Source organism: Perca flavescens, chromosome 18, assembly GCF_004354835.1.
Source record: "Perca flavescens isolate YP-PL-M2 chromosome 18, PFLA_1.0, whole genome shotgun sequence".
NCBI lineage: Eukaryota > Metazoa > Chordata > Actinopteri > Perciformes > Percidae > Perca > Perca flavescens.
The window spans coordinates 32,385,675-32,400,674 of record NC_041348.1 but is presented as its reverse complement, the minus strand read 5'-3'; the positions used below and the strand labels follow the sequence as shown (position 1 = coordinate 32,400,674).

The 15,000-nt window shown below is 37.1% G+C and overlaps 1 protein-coding gene across 1 annotated transcript in view; it reads left to right on the top strand.

The window, feature by feature from the left end:
• LOC114572902 (T-lymphoma invasion and metastasis-inducing protein 2) overlaps positions 1–15,000 on the top strand; it is a 51,819-nt gene that overhangs the window by 18,840 nt on the left and 17,979 nt on the right. Inside the window, exons 11-12 of the mRNA XM_028604681.1 lie at positions 762–980; positions 2,312–2,370. Of these exons, the coding sequence (XP_028460482.1) occupies positions 762–980; positions 2,312–2,370 (278 nt within the window). The remainder of the gene's footprint in view (positions 1–761; positions 981–2,311; positions 2,371–15,000) is intronic.

Below are 15,000 nucleotides of genomic sequence, written 5' to 3'. Positions count from 1 at the left end.
GTGTGTGTGTGTGTGTGTCTGTGTGTGCCTGTGTGTGTGTGTGTGTGTGTCTCTCTGTGTGTGTGTGTCTCTCTCACTGTGTGTGTGTGTGTGTGTGTGTGTGTGTGTGTGTGTGTGTCCATGTCTGTGTGTCTCTGTGTGTGCCTTGTGTGTGTGTGTGTGTGTGTGTGTGTGTGTGTGTGTGTGTGTGTGTGTGTGTGTGTGTGTGTCTCTGTGTGTGTGTGTGTGTGTGTGTGTGTGTCTCTGTGTCTGTGTGTGTGTGTGTGTGTGTGTGTGTGTGTCTCTGTGTGTGTGTGTGGGTGTGTGTCTGTGTGGGTGTGTCTGTGTCTCTGTGTGTGGGTGTGTGTCTCTGTGTGTGTGTGTGTGTGTGTGTCTGTCTCTGTGTCTCTGTGTGTGTGTGTGTGTGTGTGTGTGTGTGTGTGTTTGTGTCTGTGTCTCTGTGTGTGTGTCTGTGTGTCTGTGTGTGTCTCTGTGTGTGTCTCTGTGTGTGTGTGTGTGTGTGTGTGTCTGTGTGTGTGTGTGTGTGTGTGTGTCTGTGTGGGTGTCTCTGTGTGTCTGTGTGTGTGTGTTTGTGTCTGTGTGTGTGTGTGTGTGTGTGTGTGTGTGTGTGTGTGTGTGTGTGTGTCTCTGTGTCTCTGTGTGTGTGTGTGTGTGTGTGTGTGTGTGTGTGTGTGTGTCTCTGTGTCTCTGTGTGTCTGTGTGTCTCTGTGTCTCTGTGTGTGTCTGTGTGTCTCTGTGTGTGTGTGTGTGTGTCCCATCAGGCCTCAGGGTGGGTGACGAGGTCCTGGTGGTGAATGGGGCGGTCCTGTCCGGTCTGGACCTGGACCTGATGCAGAGCATCTTCAGCCACAGGAAGCTGCAGCTGCTGCTGCGGAGAGACGGGACACAGGGCCCCCCCACTGACCCCCCCACTGGCCCCCCTACTGGCCCCTGCCAGCCCCCGGACCCCCACACCTGGACCAACACCTGGACCAACACCGGTACGACAAAACACTGGGGCTGCCACCTCTTAGTCGACTAATCGGTAGTTTTGGTCTCAGTCGACTAAGATTTCTTTAGTCCATTAGTCATTTTTTATGCTTATTCATGCTTAATTACTCATTTCCAAGAAACTTCTGAGCACATTTATGGTAAACACAAGATTTAAAGTGGTGCTTTTGCAGGATTAATTGTGGAGAAACTCAGTTTTACAGATGGTTAATTAACTACATTTATATTGTGCTTTTCTAGTCTTAACCACCTCTCAAAGAGCACAGCTCTGAGAGGTGCTCAGAGCTTAACCCTTTTTTGGATGCTTTATTTAACAGTTTTCAGCGTTATTTTCTGCGTTTTTTGTAAACATACTTCAGATCAGATACTCTTTGCTACTGCAGTATAACATGTACTCAACTACCTCTACATTAATATGAATTACACATACACAGTTTTACAAATTTTTAACATTTAGTTTTGTCGTTTTTCACACTTTTCTTGACGTTTTTGTTGATTTTTTTTTTCCACTTTTTTGGCGCATTTTTTTTTATTATGTTGTCAAATTTTGTGCGTTTTTTAATATACACTTTTTTCAAATTTTTGTTTTTTTTGTCTTTTTCAATTTTTCAATATTTTTTTCAAATATTTTTAGTCACTTTTGTGAATTTTCTTTATTATATTTTTTGTCAATTTTTTAAAGTTTTTTGTCGCTTTTTACAAAGTTTTTTCCCTCAGTTTTTCTCCAATTTTTTGTCAGTTTTTTTAAAAATTTTTGGCACATTTTTTTATTATGTTGTCAATTATTTCAGGGTTTTTTTGTCACTTTTTACAATGTTTTCTCTTTTTTTCATGTTTTTTTTTGTCACGTTTCTGCGTTTTTTCAATTATATTTTTGTAAATTTCTTCTGCATTTTTTGTATTTTTTTGTCACTTTTTACAATGTTTTTTTCTCTAATTTTTTAGTCACGTTTGTGCGTTTTTTTTAAATTATATTTTTGTCAATTTTTTCTGCATTTCTTGTAAACGTTTCTGTCACTTTTGTTTCATGTTTTTGTCTCTGATTTAATCTAAAGTATTTTGGCACTTTTGTTGCATGGTTTCTATACAACGTACACATCATGCATCCATGTTATTTTTGGGGGCAATTTGGTTGAAAGAAGCCCCCATATTTCTGTTATGAAAAACGTTGAAAACACAAGGGATAATAAGAGATGGTCCGATACCATTTTTTGCTTCCCGATGCCTTTTCCGATTCCTGAACTTGCGTATCGGTGCATCTCTAGTTAAAATAAAAGTCCGATTCCAACAGAATATTCAGAACCTGGTCTTGATTTCTCAGATGGTCCAGACGGCGCTGTTTGGGACAACGTGTCCGAGGAGGACGAGCTGCAGAGACAGGTGAGACATTCACTGTCCCAACGAGGTTACAGTTATCATTTTGGTTGGGGTGTGTGTGTGTGTGTGTGTGTGTGTGTGTGTGTGTGTGTGTGTGTGTGTGTGTGTCTACCTTTGGCGATGTTTTTAGTTACAGTAGAACATGTACTTAGTTACAGTAGTTACAGTAGAACATACTTAGTTACAGTAGAACATGTACTTAGTTACAGTAGAACATGTACTTAGTTACAGTAGAACATGTAATTAGTTACAGTAGAACATGTACTTAGTTACAGTAGATCATGTACTTAGTTACAGTAGAACATACTTAGTTACAGTAGAACATATACTTAGTTACAGTAGAACATGTAATTAGTTACAGTAGAACATGTACTTAGTTACAGTAGAACATACTTAGTTACAGTAGAACATACTTAGTTACAGTAGAACATGTACTTAGTTACAGTAGAACATGTACTTGTTAGTTACAGTAGAACATGTACTTAGTTACAGTAGAACATGTACTTAGTTACAGTAGAACATACTTAGTTACAGTAGAATATGTACTTAGTTACAGTAGAATATGTACTTAGTCACATTTGAACATGTACTTAGTTACAGTAGAACATGTACTTAGTTACAGTAGAACATGTAATTAGTTACAGTAGAACATATACTTAGTTACAGTAGAACATGTACTTAGTTACAGTAGAACATGTAATTAGTTACAGTAGAACATGTACTTAGTTACAGTAGAACATATACTTAGTTACAGTAGAACATATACTTAGTTACAGTAGAACATGTACTTAGTTACAGTAGAACATGTGTAGTTATAGTTACAGTAGAACATGTACTTAGTTAAAGTTACAGTAGAACATGTACTTAGTTACAGTAGATCATGTACTTAGTTACAGTAGAACATACTTAGTTACAGTAGAACATATACTTAGTTACAGTAGAACATGTAATTAGTTACAGTAGAACATGTACTTAGTTATAGTTACAGTAGAACATGTACTTAGTTATAGTTACAGTAGAACATGTACTTAGTTACAGTAGAACATGTACTTAGTTACAGTAGAACATGTACTTAGTTACACTAGAACATGTACTTAGTTACAGTAGAAGTAGAACATGTACTTAGTTACAGTAGAACATATACTTAGTTACAGTAGAACATATACTTAGTTACAGTAGAATATGTACTTAGTTACAGTAGAACATGTACTTAGTTACAGTAGAACATGTACTTAGTTACATTTGAACATATACTTAGTTACAGTAGAACATATACTTAGTTACAGTAGAACATGTATTTAGTTACAGTAGAATATGTACTTAGTTACAGTAGAACATGTACTTAGTTACAGTAGAACATGTACTTAGTTACATTTGAACATATACTTAGTTACAGTAGAACATATACTTAGTTACAGTAGAACATATACTTAGTTACAGTAGAACATGTAATTAGTTACAGTAGAACATGTACTTAGTTACATTTGAACATGTACTTAGTTACAGTAGAACATGTAATTAGTTACAGTAGAACATGTACTTAGTTACATTTGAACATATACTTAGTTACAGTAGAACATATACTTAGTTACAGTAGAACATATACTTAGTTACAGTAGAACATGTAATTAGTTACAGTAGAACATGTACTTAATTAAAGTTACAGTAGAACATGTACTTAGTTATAGTTACAGTAGAACATGTACTTAGTTACAGTAGAACATATACTTAGTTACAGTAGAACATGTAATTAGTTACAGTAGAACATGTACTTAGTTATAGTTACAGTAGAACATGTACTTAGTTACACTAGAACATGTACTTAGTTACAGTAGAACATGTACTTAGTTACACTAGAACATGTACTTAGTTACAGTAGAACATACTTAGTTACAGTAGAACATACTTAGTTACAGTAGAACATGTACTTAGTTACACTAGAACATATACTTAGTTACAGTAGAACATGTAATTAGTTACAGTAGAACATGTACTTAGTTACAGTAGAACATGTACTTAGTTACAGTAGAACATGTACTTAGTTATAGTTACAGTAGAACATGTACTTAGTTACAGTAGAACATGTACTTAGTTACAGTAGAACATGTACTTAGTTACACTAGAACATGTACTTAGTTACAGTAGAACATGTACTTAGTTACAGTAGAACATACTTAGTTACAGTAGAACATACTTAGTTACAGTAGAACATGTACTTAGTTACAGTAGAACATGTACTTAGTTACAGTTAGTTTAGTTACAGTAGAACATGTACTTAGTTACAGTAGAACATGTACTTAGTTACAGTAGAACATGTACTTAGTTACAGTAGAACATGTACTTAGTTACAGTAGAACATGTACTTAGTTACAGTAGAACATACTTAGTTACAGTAGAACATGTACTTAGTTACAGTAGAACATGTACTTAGTTACAGTAGTTACTTAGTTACAGTAGAACATATACTTAGTTACAGTAGAACATGTACTTAGTTACAGTAGAACATGTACTTAGTTACAGTAGAACATGTAATTAGTTACAGTAGAACATGTACTTAGTTACAGTAGAACATGTACTTAGTTACAGTAGAACATACTTAGTTACAGTAGAACATATACTTAGTTACAGTAGAACATGTAATTAGTTACAGTAGAACATGTACTTAGTTACAGTAGAACATACTTAGTTACAGTAGAACATACTTAGTTACAGTAGAACATGTACTTAGTTACAGTAGAACATGTACTTGTACTTAGTTACAGTAGAACATGTACTTAGTTACAGTAGAACATGTACTTAGTTACAGTAGAACATACTTAGTTACAGTAGAATATGTACTTAGTTACAGTAGAATATGTACTTAGTCACATTTGAACATGTACTTAGTTACAGTAGAACATGTACTTAGTTACAGTAGAACATATACTTAGTTACAGTAGAACATATACTTAGTTACAGTAGAACATGTACTTAGTTACAGTAGAACATATACTTAGTTACAGTAGAACATGTAATTAGTTACAGTAGAACATATACTTAGTTACAGTAGAACATGTAATTAGTTACAGTAGAACATGTACTTAGTTATAGTTACAGTAGAACATGTACTTAGTTACAGTAGAACATGTACTTAGTTACACTAGAACATGTACTTAGTTACAGTAGAACATGTACTTAGTTACATTTGAACATATACTTAGTTACAGTAGAACATATACTTAGTTACAGTAGAACATATACTTAGTTAAAGTAGAACATGTAATTAGTTACAGTAGAACATGTACTTAGTTATAGTTACAGTAGAACATGTACTTAGTTAAAGTTACAGTAGAACATGTACTTAGTTACAGTAGAACATATACTTAGTTACAGTAGAACATGTAATTAGTTACAGTAGAACATGTACTTAGTTATAGTTACAGTAGAACATGTACTTAGTTAAAGTTACAGTAGAACATGTACTTAGTTACAGTAGAACATGTACTTAGTTACAGTAGATCATGTACTTAGTTACAGTAGAACATATACTTAGTTACAGTAGAACATGTAATTAGTTACAGTAGAACATGTACTTAGTTATAGTTACAGTAGAACATGTACTTAGTTACAGTAGAACATGTACTTAGTTACAGTAGAACATGTACTTAGTTACATTTGAACATATACTTAGTTACAGTAGAACATATACTTAGTTACAGTAGAACATATACTTAGTTACAGTAGAATATGTACTTAGTTACAGTAGAATATGTACTTAGTTACAGTAGAACATGTACTTAGTTACATTTGAACATATACTTAGTTACAGTAGAACATATACTTAGTTACAGTAGAACATGTACTTAGTTACAGTAGAACATGTACTTAGTTACAGTAGAACATGTACTTAGTTACAGTAGAACATGTACTTAGTTACATTTGAACATATACTTAGTTACAGTAGAACATGTAATTAGTTACAGTAGAACATGTACTTAGTTACATTTGAACATGTACTTAGTTACAGTAGAACATGTAATTAGTTACAGTAGAACATGTACTTAGTTACATTTGAACATATACTTAGTTACAGTAGAACATATACTTAGTTACAGTAGAACATATACTTAGTTACAGTAGAACATGTAATTAGTTACAGTAGAACATGTACTTAGTTATAGTTACAGTAGAACATGTACTTAGTTATAGTTACAGTAGAACATGTACTTAGTTACAGTAGATCATGTACTTAGTTACAGTAGAACATACTTAGTTACAGTAGAACATATACTTAGTTACAGTAGAACATGTAATTAGTTACAGTAGAACATGTAATTAGTTACAGTAGAACATGTACTTAGTTACAGTAGAACATGTACTTAGTTACACTAGAACATGTACTTAGTTACACTAGAACATGTACTTAGTTACAGTAGAACATGTACTTAGTTACAGTAGAACATACTTAGTTACAGTAGAACGTACTTAGTTACAGTAGAACATGTACTTAGTTACAGTAGTTACAGTAGAACATACTTAGTTACAGTAGAACATGTACTTAGTTACAGTAGAACATGTACTTAGTTACAGTAGAACATGTACTTAGTTATAGTTACAGTAGAACATGTACTTAGTTACAGTAGATCATGTACTTAGTTACAGTAGAACATACTTAGTTACAGTAGAACATATACTTAGTTACAGTAGAACATGTACTTAGTTACAGTAGAACATACTTAGTTACAGTAGAACATACTTAGTTACAGTAGAACATGTACTTAGTTACAGTAGAACATACTTAGTTACAGTAGAACATATACTTAGTTACAGTAGAACATGTAATTAGTTACAGTAGAACATGTACTTAGTTACAGTAGAACATGTACTTAGTTACACTAGAACATGTACTTAGTTACAGTAGAACATGTAATTAGTTACAGTAGAACATATACTTAGTTACAGTAGAACATGTACTTAGTTACAGTAGAACATGTAATTAGTTACAGTAGAACATGTACTTAGTTACAGTAGAACATATACTTAGTTACAGTAGAACATATACTTAGTTACAGTAGAACATGTAATTAGTTACAGTAGAACATGTACTTAGTTATAGTTACAGTAGAACATGTACTTAGTTAAAGTTACAGTAGAACATGTACTTAGTTACAGTAGATCATGTACTTAGTTACAGTAGAACATACTTAGTTACAGTAGAACATATACTTAGTTACAGTAGAACATGTAATTAGTTACAGTAGAACATGTACTTAGTTATAGTTACAGTAGAACATGTACTTAGTTATAGTTACAGTAGAACATGTACTTAGTTACAGTAGAACATGTACTTAGTTACACTAGAACATGTACTTAGTTACACTAGAACATGTACTTAGTTACAGTAGAACGAACATGTACTTAGTTACAGTAGAACATATACTTAGTTACAGTAGAACATATACTTAGTTACAGTAGAATATGTACTTAGTTACAGTAGAACATGTACTTAGTTACAGTAGAACATGTACTTAGTTACATTTGAACATATACTTAGTTACAGTAGAACATATACTTAGTTACAGTAGAACATGTATTTAGTTACAGTAGAATATGTACTTAGTTACAGTAGAACATGTACTTAGTTACAGTAGAACATGTACTTAGTTACATTTGAACATATACTTAGTTACAGTAGAACATATACTTAGTTACAGTAGAACATATACTTAGTTACAGTAGAACATGTAATTAGTTACAGTAGAACATGTACTTAGTTACATTTGAACATGTACTTAGTTACAGTAGAACATGTAATTAGTTACAGTAGAACATGTACTTAGTTACATTTGAAGTTATATACTTAGTTACAGTAGAATATACTTAGTTACAGTAGAACATATACTTAGTTACAGTAGAACATGTAATTAGTTACAGTAGAACATGTACTTAATTAAAGTTACAGTAGAACATGTACTTAGTTATAGTTACAGTAGAACATGTACTTAGTTACAGTAGAACATATACTTAGTTACAGTAGAACATGTAATTAGTTACAGTAGAACATGTACTTAGTTATAGTTACAGTAGAACATGTACTTAGTTACACTAGAACATGTACTTAGTTACAGTAGAACATGTACTTAGTTACACTAGAACATGTACTTAGTTACAGTAGAACATACTTAGTTACAGTAGAACATACTTAGTTACAGTAGAACATGTACTTAGTTACACTAGAACATATACTTAGTTACAGTAGAACATGTAATTAGTTACAGTAGAACATGTACTTAGTTACAGTAGAACATGTACTTAGTTACAGTAGAACATGTACTTAGTTACACTAGAACATGTACTTAGTTACACTATAACATGTACTTAGTTACAGTAGAACATACTTAGTTACAGTAGAACATACTTAGTTACAGTAGAACATGTACTTAGTTACAGTAGAACATACTTAGTTACAGTAGAACATACTTAGTTACAGTAGAACATGTACTTAGTTACAGTAGAACATATACTTAGTTACAGTAGAACATGTACTTAGTTACAGTAGAACATGTAATTAGTTACAGTAGAACATGTACTTAGTTACAGTAGAACATATACTTAGTTACAGTAGAACATGTACTTAGTTACAGTAGAATATGTACTTAGTTACATTTGAACATGTACTTAGTTACAGTAGAACATGTAATTAGTTACAGTAGAACATGTACTTAGTTACATTTGAACATATACTTAGTTACAGTAGAACATATACTTAGTTACAGTAGAACATGTAATTAGTTACAGTAGAACATGTAATTAGTTACAGTAGAACATGTACTTAGTTATAGTTACAGTAGAACATGTACTTAGTTAAAGTTACAGTAGAACATGTACTTAGTTACAGTAGATCATGTACTTAGTTACAGTAGAACATACTTAGTTACAGTAGAACATGTAATTAGTTACAGTAGAACATGTACTTAGTTATAGTTACAGTAGAACATGTACTTAGTTACAGTAGAACATGTACTTAGTTACACTAGAACATGTACTTAGTTACATTTGAACATATACTTAGTTACAGTAGAACATATACTTAGTTACAGTAGAACATATACTTAGTTACAGTAGAATATGTACTTAGTTACAGTAGAACATGTACTTAGTTACAGTAGAACATGTACTTAGTTACATTTGAACATATACTTAGTTACAGTAGAACATATACTTAGTTACAGTAGAACATACTTAGTTACAGTAGAACATACTTAGTTACAGTAGAACATGTACTTAGTTACAGTAGAACATGTACTTAGTTATAGTTACAGTAGAACATGTACTTAGTTACAGTAGAACATGTACTTAGTTACAGTAGAACATGTACTTAGTTACACTAGAACATGTACTTAGTTACAGTAGAACATGTACTTAGTTACAGTAGAACATACTTAGTTACAGTAGAACATACTTAGTTACAGTAGAACATGTACTTAGTTACAGTAGAACATGTACTTAGTTATAGTTACAGTAGAACATGTACTTAGTTACAGTAGAACATGTACTTAGTTACACTAGAACATGTACTTAGTTACAGTAGAACATGTACTTAGTTACAGTAGAACATACTTAGTTACAGTAGAACATACTTAGTTACAGTAGAACATGTACTTAGTTACAGTAGAACATGTACTTAGTTACCGTAGAACATATACTTAGTTACAGTAGAACATATACTTAGTTACAGTAGAACATACTTAGTTACAGTAGAACATACTTAGTTACAGTAAAACATGTACTTAGTTACAGTAAAACATGTACTTAGTTACAGTAGAACATGTACTTAGTTACAGTAGAACATGTACTTAGTAGGGCTGCCACCTCTTAGTCGATTAGTCGACTAATCGGTAGTTTTGGTCTTACTCGACTAAGATTTCTTTAGTCGATTAGTCATTTTTTATGCTTATTCATGCTTAATTACTTATTTCCAAGAAACTTCTGAGCACATTTATGGTAAACACAAGATTTAAAGTGGTGCTTTTGCAGGATTAATTGTGGAGAAACTCAGTTTTACAGATGGTTAATTAACTACATTTATATTGTGCTTTTCTAGTCTTAACCACCTCTCAAAGAGCACAGCTCTGTCAATTAAATCAAATAATCGATTAGTCGACAAAATCCTATAAGAGGTCGTCGGTTCAAATCCCCAGACCGACAGGATAAAATCTAGGTGGGGAAAGTGAAAGAGCAGCGCTTGTCCCTCCCTCATCACCACCACTGAGGTGCCCTTGAGCAAGGCTAGCTTCCAGGTATGAATGTGGAGCTGTGTGAATGTCATCAGGCAGTGACCCTCCCCTGAATAAATAAAGGTTTAAAGAAAAACAAAAAAAACAAAAAAGTGTTAGTCGACTAAGAATTTCTTTAGTCGAGGACAGCCCTAGTACTTAGTTACCTTCCTCCACTGGTCTCCTTCACCTGTCAGTTAAATCCTCTCCTTACCCACAATGCACCTGTTCCTCCCGGAGCTCAGAGTAGATCATCTGATAATCCCGGCTGGCTCCTGGAGGAGAGGCTGCCGGGGGATTAATGGCGTCTGTCTCGTAGTACCGGCAGCGAGCAGCGGTAGATGTTGTTGTTGTTGTTGGCTCCGGGAGACGACCTCTGACCCACCCATGGGTGCCCTGTGCTGGGTGCTCCCCCCCGAGGAGGACCAGGAGGTGCTGGAGGAGGAGGTGCTGGAGGAGGAGAACGGAGTGGCGTTGGTGGAGCGGCTGGTTGAGGAGGCGGCACGCTGCCTCAGCTGCAGGAGGCAGACAGACAGGCTCGTCCTGCTGGTAATCAGACAGACAGGCAGACAGACAGAGACACAGGCAGACAGGTAGAGAGAGAGATAGGCAGACAGGTACAGAGAGCGAGACAGGCAGAGACACAGACAGGCAGGAAGGCAGACAGGTAGAGAGAGAGATAGGCAGGCAGACAGACAGACAGACAGGAGAGAGAGAGACAGGCAGACAGACAGGCAGGAAGGCAGACAGGTAGAGAGAGATAGGCAGGCAGGTAGAGAGAGACAGGCAGGTCACAGGCAGGCAGGCAGGTATAGAGAGAGACAGGCAGAGACACAGACAGGCAGGAGGCAGACAGGAAGGAGAGAGGCAGGCAGGTAGAGAGAGACAGATCACAGGCAGGCAGGCAGGTAGAGAGAGAGAGACAGGCAGAGTCACAGACAGGCAGGAAGGCAGGAGAGAGAGGCAGGCAGGTAGAGAGAGAGACAGGCAGAGAGGCAGGCAGGCAGGGAGAGAGGAGACAGGCAGAGACACAGACAGGCAGGAAGGCAGACAGAGAGAGAGATAGGCAGGCAGGAGAGAGAGACAGCAGATCACAGGCAGGCAGGTAGAGAGAGAGACAGGCAGAGTCACAGGCAGGCAGGCAGGTATAGAGAGAGACAGGCAGAGACACAGACAGGCAGGAAGGCAGACAGGTAGAGAGAGATAGGCAGGCAGGAGAGAGAGAGAGACAGGCAGAGTCACAGGCAGGCAGGCAGGTATAGAGAGAGACAGGCAGAGACACAGACAGGCAGGCAGGAAGGCAGACAGGCAGAGAGACAGGCAGGCAGGCAGGTAGAGAGAGAGACAGGCAGAGTCACAGGCAGGCAGGCAGGTATAGAGAGAGACAGGCAGAGACACAGACAGGCAGGAAGGCAGACAGGCAGAGAGAGAGATAGGCAGGCAGGTAGAGAGAGACAGGCAGAGTCACAGGCAGGCAGGCAGGAAGAGAGACAGGCAGAGAGACAGGCAGGCAGGCAGGTAGAGAGAGAGACAGGCAGAGTCACAGGCAGGCAGGGCAGACAGGTAGAGAGAGAGACAGGCAGGCACACAGACAGGCAGAGAAGGCAGACAGGAGAGAGAGAGAGAGATAGGCAGGCAGGTCAGAGAGAGAGACAGGCAGAGTCACAGGCAGGCAGGCAGGTATAGAGAGAGACAGGCAGAGACACAGACAGGCAGGAAGGCAGACAGGTAGAGAGAGAGATAGGCAGGCAGGTAGAGAGAGAGACAGGCAGGTCACAGGCAGGCAGGCAGGTAGAGAGACAGGCAGGCAGAGACACAGACAGGCAGGAAGGCAGACAGGTAGAGAGAGAGATAGGCAGGCAGGTAGAGAGAGAGACAGGCAGAGTCACAGGCAGGCAGGCAGGTATAGAGAGAGACAGGCAGAGACACAGACAGGCAGGAAGGCAGACAGGTAGAGAGAGAGATAGGCAGGCAGGTAGAGAGAGAGAGACAGGCAGAGTCACAGGCAGGCAGGCAGGTATAGAGAGAGACAGGCAGAGACACAGACAGGCAGGAAGGCAGACAGGCAGGCAGGCAGGCAGGAGAGAGAGAGACAGGCAGAGTCACAGGCAGGCAGGCAGGTATAGAGAGAGACAGGCAGAGACACAGACAGGCAGGAAGGCAGACAGGTAGAGAGAGAGATAGGCAGGCAGGCAGGTAGAGAGAGAGACAGGCAGAGTCACAGGCAGGCAGGCAGGTATAGAGAGAGACAGGCAGAGACACAGACAGGCAGGAAGGCAGACAGGTAGAGAGAGAGATAGGCAGGCAGGTAGAGAGAGAGATAGGCAGGCAGATATAGAGAGAGATAGGCAGAGACACAGACAGACAGACAGACAGACAGACAAACCGGCAGAGAGACAGACAGACAGACAGACAGAGACACAGAGACACAGACAGACAGACAGACAGAGAACTTGGGTTCAGCTGTCCACATACTTTAGATGTGGAGCCGTTTTTACTTGGCTGGCCAATATTGTGCGTACATTTTTGGTTATGTATCTCTGCTGCTGCTGTTGTTGTTGTTGTTGTTGTTGTTGTTGTTGTTGTTGTTGTTAAGGGAGCGGATGTTACCGGAGATTTAGAGCGCTGTTTTCTGTGGCACATCTGTACCTTTTTCTCGACTCGGTTTGGAGTGCTTCAATCAGAATCAGATTTAGTTTTCTATACAGTCAGCTAATAGACATGCAGTAGTAAACATACAGTAGACATATAGTAATATACACACACATACTGTACAATAGAGACAACAATATACATATAGGCACATATCAACATATACAAAAATACAAATATACAAATAGGACATAATATCAAGACAAGTACACATGGAGTGGGATGAAAGGTGCAATAAGTAATAGTGCAAAGTAGTGTTCAAGATGCATATTGGAATAAGTAGGCCTATGTAATGTGTAGAGAAGAGGGTGATTGGCCAAAGTGGAGATGATGACCCCACTTATCAAGTGTCCAGTAAAGAGTTCTGCCTTTGAGAAAATGAAAGCTCAGATGGACCAATCAGGAATCTTTTCCCTTATGAGGTCATGACAAGGTCTATATAAAAGAGACTTCAGATACAGTATTAGAGGACCACTAAGGTCTATATAAAAGAGACTTCAGATACAGTATTAGAGGACCACTAAGGTCTATATAAAAGAGACTTCAGATACAGTATTAGGGGACCACTAAGGTCTATATAAAAGAGACTTCAGATACAGTATTAGGGGACCACTAAGGTCTATATAAAAGAGACTTCAGATACAGTATTAGGGGACCACTAAGGTCTATATAAAAGAGACTTCAGATACAGTATTAGAGGACCACTAAGGTCTATATAAAAGAGACTTCAGATACAGTATTAGGGGACCACTAAGGTCTATATAAAAGAGACTTCAGATACAGTATTAGGGGACCACTAAGGTCTATAAAAGAGACTTCAGATACAGTATTAGGGGACCACTAAGGTCTATATAAAAGATACTTCAGATACAGTATTAGGGGACCACTAAGGTCTATATAAAAGAGACTTCAGATACAGTATTAGGGGACCACTAAGATATATATAAAAGAGACTTCAGATACAGTATTAGGGGACCACTAAGGTCTATATAAAAGAGACTTCAGATACAGTATTAGAGGACCACTAAGGTCTATATAAAAGAGACTTCAGATACAGTATTAGGGGACCACTAAGGTCTATATAAAAGAGACTTCAGACACAGTATTAGGGGACCACTAAGGTCTATATAAAAGAGACTTCAGATACAGTATTAGGGGACCACTAAGGTCTATATAAAAGAGACTTCAGATACAGTATTAGAGGACCACTAAGGTCTATATAAAAGAGACTTCAGATACAGTATTAGGGACCACTAAGGTCTATATAAAAGAGACTTCAGATACATTATTAGGGGACCACTAAGGTCTATATAAAAGAGACTTCAGATACAGTATTAGGGGACCACTAAGGTCTATATAAAAGAGACTTCAGATACAGTATTAGGGGACCACTAAGGTCTATATAAAAGAGACTTCAGATACAGTATTGGGGGACCACTAAGGTCTATATAAAAGAGACTTCAGATACAGTATTAGGGGACCACTAAGGTCTATATAAAAGAGACTTCAGATACAGTATTAGAGGACCACTAAGGTCTATATAAAAGAGACTTCAGATACAGTATTAGGGGACCACTAAGGTCTATATAAAAGAGACTTCAGATACAGTATTAGGGGACCACTAAGGTCTATATAAAAGAGACTTCAGATACAGTATTAGGGGACCACTAAGGTCTATATATAAAAGAGACTTCAGATACAGTATTAGGGGACCACTAAGGTCTAT